This window comes from Saccopteryx leptura, chromosome 7 (assembly GCF_036850995.1).
Source record: "Saccopteryx leptura isolate mSacLep1 chromosome 7, mSacLep1_pri_phased_curated, whole genome shotgun sequence".
NCBI lineage: Eukaryota > Metazoa > Chordata > Mammalia > Chiroptera > Emballonuridae > Saccopteryx > Saccopteryx leptura.
The window spans coordinates 114,096,141-114,101,886 of NC_089509.1; the positions used below are offsets into that span (position 1 = coordinate 114,096,141).

The window sequence follows — 5,746 nt, forward strand, 5'->3', positions numbered from 1 at the left end:
AGGCAGCTGTCTCCTCTCTATAACTCCACATGGAGGAGGGGGCCAGAGAGCTCTGTGTGGTCTCTTTTTTTTTTCTTTTTTTTTTTAGAGAGAGAGAGGGATAGACAGGGACAAACAGACAGGAATGAAGAGAGATGAGAAGCATCAATCATTAGTTTTTCATTGCGTGTTGCAACACCTTAGTTGTTCATTGATTGCTCTCTCATACGTGCCTTGACCACGGACCTTCAGCAGACCGAGTAACCCCTTGCTGGAGCCAGCGACCTTGGGTTCAAGCTGGTGGGCTTTTTGCTCAAACCAGATGAGCCCGGGCTCAAGCTGGCGACCTCGGGGTCTCGAACCTGGGTTCTCTGTATCCCAGTCCGACGCTCTATCCACTGCGCCACCGCCTGGTCAGGCTGTGTGGTCTCTCTTATGAAAGCACTAAACAACACCTTCAAAAAGGTTCCATCCTCATGACCTAATCACCTCCCAATGGTCCCACCCCCAAACACTATTACATTGAGGATAGCTTCTAACATATAAATTTGGGGGAATACAAACATTCATCTATAGCACCCCACAACCAAAGAGCCAGGACTGGGAGCTGCCCAGACCCTTAGTCTTCACTTATTCCTACTCACCGTGGCTAGGAAACTGACTTTCTGCAGAAAGACTGGTCACGTCAGGGTCTGAATCACTGGTGCGGACAGGGAGGTCCTGGGAGCGGTCCCTTATAAATTATAAATTAACAAGCGCATCCCATCCTCTTTCATCAGATTCACAGCCACCATGCTTCCTTGTGACACCCACACCTGCAGACACACCTCCACCCTTTTCTAAGATATTTGCCTTTCTCTCCTTACACACCTGCAGGCTTGGCTACAAAGAGTTGTGGGGACTGAGCCCACTACTGCAGCCACTCCAAAGGTTCACAATCCTTGCTCTGCAAGTGCCTGTGACATCGCCAGAGGCCCAGAGTTCCTTGTGACCTCATCACCTGGACAACTCAGCCCAGTAGGGCCATTGCCACTTCCTCAACCAGCACAAGTAACAGAGGGGGTCCTAGATGACCACCATCCCCTCGGGAGAGGCCAATATCTCCACATGTGGTGACAGCAGGTCTTCAGACAGCCCAGTAGTGGGGTCCCCAAGTCAGGTCTCCCTCCCTGCAGATGTCCCAGCCGCTAGTGTCACAGCAGCATCAGCAAAGCAGCAGGATGTAGATCAGGCTTCCATCAAGCCAGCCACCTCCAAAGCCACATTTGGGGACAGGGACAAGCATGAAGCTGAAGCTGCCGCAGGGCACAGGCAGGACCCCAAGGAGACCACGACCCAGCTGGCCCACCCAGCCCCAAATGCCCTTCAGACGTCCGTGAGCCTCCAGCACCCTGGGTGGGACAGACCAGCGCCAGATTCGAGGATGACTCAGAGTCTGCGGGTTTCCCGGAGTGACTCCCTGGTTAAGAAAGAGATACCACGAACAGTGAGTGTCCCAGAGCGGGAGCAAGACCTAGTTTCATCTAGCCCAAGTGCTGAGCTACGTGTCCCCCAAAAGGTGCTTGCCGCGAGCATCACAGACACTAACGGCCAGCTTGACACTCGGGCCACCGACTCCGTTGACGCTGTAGAGAGTCCTGAGAGCCCGGAGGCCTTGGTCCCTGACACTGAAGCCTTGCCATCAGCTGAGTCCCAAGTAGTGACAGAATGGGACTCGGCAGACCCCTCAGGAGGCCTGCAGGCCCGGCCTGCCCCTCCCTCCCCAGGAGGCAGTGTGCCCCCCTCTTCTGCGGCCTCGGCAGTGACCCTGGGGAGGTGGTCCCTGGACCCCAGCCTCTGCGTGGCTGGCGAGGAGCACATCCACACTTGCTCCACGACCAGCTTGCTGGGAGGGGGCGAGGGGTCCATCAGCTCCCTGGCAGACATCCTGGTCTGGTCTGAGGCCGCCCTGAGCGTGACCACGGGCTTCCTGGCGTCCAGCCACAGCTCCGTGACTGGCCTGCAGCCCAGCCCAGCGCCCAGCCTGCACTCCATCCCCAGCGTCCTGAGGAACGCCGGCTTGGCCCTCTCCTCCAGGCTGGTCGCAGGGACCCTCTGGGCCCTGCGTTCCGTCACCTGCATGCTGGACAGGGTGGAGCAGAGGATTGCAGATAGCATCCACTTAGCGGTGTGCTACCTGATCAGCCAGTTCACCCCACGCCGCCCCGGCTCCAACTGTGACTAGAGCCTGTACAGCGAGCCCCCACAGGGCTGACACGCAGCCTGCTGGGACCCGGGGACCCTCATGCCCTGCCCCCTTGCCCGCCCCTGCTCTGGACGGTTCTCCCCAGACCAAGCGATAAATCATCAGCAGCGTTTATTTTCTAAGCGCCAGCCTCACCGTTTGTTCGTGCTCTGGGCACAGGGTAGAATGACAGGTGAGGGCTAGGTGTTCTGAGACAGAGCCCCTGAGGGCTTCTCCAGTAGTCCCGTGGGGGGGGGGGGCAAAGTGCAGAAATGAAAGAGCCTGGGGAGGCGGAGGGAGCCAGGTGTAGCGGCCTCAGACCTGCGGAAACTGACCCTGGCTGGACCTCCCACCAGGAACGTGCTCCTGAGGAGGCGAGGCCTGACTCATCCCCCGGGCCGAGCAGGCTCAGGCTGCCCCGCTGGGGCTCTTTGAGATGGGCCAAGGGCACGAAGCCAGACCGATGTGTGTTCAAACCCTAGCGCCGCTGCTGATCCTCCGACTCTCCTCTGCAGGATAGATAATGGAGACACACCGGGAAGGTGGGACGGAGGGAAACCGTGCGCCCTGGCACATGGCATCTGGTACTTAACGAGCTCGCACGTTTCTTTCTTTTTTTTTACAGGGACAGAGAGAGAGTCAGAAAGAGGGATAGATAGGAACAGACAGACAGACAGGAAGGGAGAGAGATGAGAAGCATCAGTCATCAGTTTTTCATTGCGACACCTTAGTTGTTCATTGATTGCTTTCTCATATGTGCCTTGACTACAGCAGACTGAGTAACCCCTTGCTCAAACTAGAGACCTTGGGTCCAAGCTGGTGAGCTTTGCTCAAACCAGATGAGCCTGCGCTCAAGCTGGTGACTTCGGGGTCTCGAACCTGGGTCCTCCGCATCCCACTGTGCCACTGCCTGGTCAAGTGAGCTCACACATTTCAATTGCCATTATTATTATCCTCCAATGGGCCAGGGACATGGTGGGAACAGGGATCTAGACAGGGTGACCAACTGTCCTGGTTTGCCCAGGACTAAAGGTTCCTGGGTGATGGAACTTCCAGATTTAAAACCAAGAAAGCCCCAGTTGGCCCTGGCCGGTTGGCTCAGCGGTAGAGCGTCGGCCTGGCATGCGGGGGACCCGGGTTCGATTCCCAGCCAGGGCACATAGGAGAAGCGCCCATTTGCTTCTCCACCCCCCCTCCCTCTCTGTCTCTCTCTTCCCCTCCCACAGCCAAGGCTCCATTGGAGCAAAGTTGGCCCGGGCGCTGGGGATGGCTCCTTGGCCTCTGCCCCAGGCGCTAGAGTGGCTCTGGTCGCGGCAGAGCGACGCCCCGGAGGGGCAGAGCATCACCCCTGGTGGGCGTGCCGGGTGGATCCCGGTCGGGTGCATGCGGGAGTCTGTCTGACTGTCTCTCCCCGTTTCCAGCTTCAGAAAAAAAAAAAAAAGAAAGAAAGAAAGCCCCAGGCAAACCCAGGTCTCTCTCTCTCTTTTTTTTTTTTTTTTTTACAGAGACAGAGAGAGTCAGAGAAAGGGATAGATAGGGACAGACAGACAGGAACAGAGAGAGATGAAAAGCATCAATCATTAGTTTTTTGTTGCAACACCTTAGTTGTTCATTGATCGCTTTCTCATATGTGCCTTGACTGTGGGCCTTCAGCAGACCGAGTAACCCCTTGCTGGAGCCAGCGACTTTGGGTCCAAGCTGGTGAGCTTTGCTCAAACCAGATGAGCCCGCGCTCAAGCTGGCGACCTCGGGGTCTCGAACCTGGGTCCTCCGCATCCCAGTCCAACGCTCTATCCACAGAGCCACTGCCCAGTCAGGCCCAAGTCTCTTTATATGGCTTTTACTCTCGTCTGTGACTCTGTCCACCTTGGGAAGGCCGCCACCTGCTTCAAAATCCACCAGCCCCATCCTCTGGCTGGATACAGTGTCATACTGGTCACATGACTTGGCGGGTGAAGCCCCTACAGGACATCAGTCCCACTCCTGCCCCTGGCTGGGGTCGTATACAGCTCACAGCCCGCAGGCCTTCATGTCGCAGGCTGGTCCTGGGCGTCCAGCAGCGTCTTCAAACGGGATCTTTGGCTGAAACTAGCTCACTAATAAATTAGTTTGTCCTACAGAGTATCTCTCAAATTGTGAGTTAATTGTTAGCATTAAAAACCCAGAGGCCCTGGCTGGTTGGCTCAGTGGTAGAGTGTCGGCCTGGCGCGTGGAAGTCCTGGGTTCGATTCCCGGCCAGGGCACACAGGAGAAGCGCCATCTGCTTCTCCACTCTTCCCCCTCTCCTTCCTCTCTGTCTCTCTCTTCCCCTCCCGCAGCCAAGGCTCCATTGGAGCACAGTTTGCCCAGGCGCTGAGGATGGCTCTGATTGCGGCAGAGCGACCCCCAGAGGGGCGGAGCATCACCCCCTGGTGGGCATGCTGGGTGGATCCCGGCTGGGCGCATGCGGGAGTCTGTCTGACTGCCTCCCCGTTTCCAACTTCAGAAAAATATGAAAAACAACAAACAAAAAAACCCAGAGCCACCCTGGCTGGATAGCTCAGTTGGTTAGAGCATCATCCAGATATGCCAAGGTTGCGAGTTTGATCCCCGATCAGGGCACAAACAAAAACAAATCTATGTATGTTCCTCTCTCTTTCCCTCTCTCTCTCTCTCCCCCTAAAATTAAAAGAAAGAAAGAAAAGAAAAAGCCTGCCTGACCAGGCGGTGACGCAGTGGATGGAGTGTCAGACTGGGATGCGGAGGACCCAGGTTCAAGACCCCAAAGTCCCCAGCTTGAGCGCAGGCTCATCTGGTTTGAGCAGAGCTCGCCAGCTTGGACACAAGGTTGCTGGCTCAAGCAAGGGGTTATTTGGTCTGCTGAAGCCCTACTGTCAAGGCACATATGAGAAAGCAATCAATGAACAACTAAGGTGTCGCAACAAAAAACTAATGATTGATGCTTCTCGTCTCTCTCCGTTCCTGTCTGTCCCTATCTGACTCTCTGTCTCTGTAAAAAAAAAAAAAAAAAAGTAAAGAAAAGAAAAAGCCTGACCTGTGGTGGTGCAGGGATAAAGCGTTGACCTGGAACACTGAGGTCGCCAGTTCGAAGCCCTGGGTTTGCCTGGTCAAGGCACATCCGGAGTTGATGCTTCCTGCTCCTCCCCCCTTCTCTCTCTCTCTCCCCTCTCTAAAGTGAATAAATAAAATCTTAAAAAACAACAACAGCAACAACAACCCTGAGCCCTGGCTGGATAGTTTGGTTGGGTAGAGAGAGCATCATCCCAAAGCACAAATGTTGCTGGTTCGATCCTCAGTCAGGACACATACAGGAACAGCTTGATGTCCCTGTCTCTCTCCTGTGAGCTTTCACTCCCTCCGTCGCTGAAATCAATCAATCAATCAATAAAAGAAAATAAATAAAAACCATTTAAAAAACCAGAGGTCTTGCCTGACCTGGTGTGGCGCAGTGGATGAAGCGCCGACCTGGAACGCTGAGGTCGCCGGTTCAAGGCCCGGGGCTCACCCAGTCAAGGCCCAGATGGGAAACAACTACTGGGGAGT

At 55.3% G+C, this 5,746-nt stretch overlaps 1 protein-coding gene across 1 annotated transcript; it reads left to right on the forward strand.

Annotated features, from left to right (window-relative positions):
* Window positions 1-1,048: 1,048 nt before the first annotated feature.
* Window positions 1,049-2,203, forward strand: TEX44 (testis expressed 44). The gene has a single exon (XM_066346517.1). The coding sequence runs from the start codon at window positions 1,049-1,051 to the stop codon at window positions 2,201-2,203; it is 1,155 nt and encodes a 384-aa protein (XP_066202614.1).
* Window positions 2,204-5,746: the final 3,543 nt, after the last annotated feature.

Excerpts from the sequence above, each read along its gene's own strand:
- TEX44 (XM_066346517.1), top strand. The coding sequence starts at position 1,049 with ATGACCACCATCCCCTCGGGAGAGGCCAATATCTCCACATGTGGTGAC.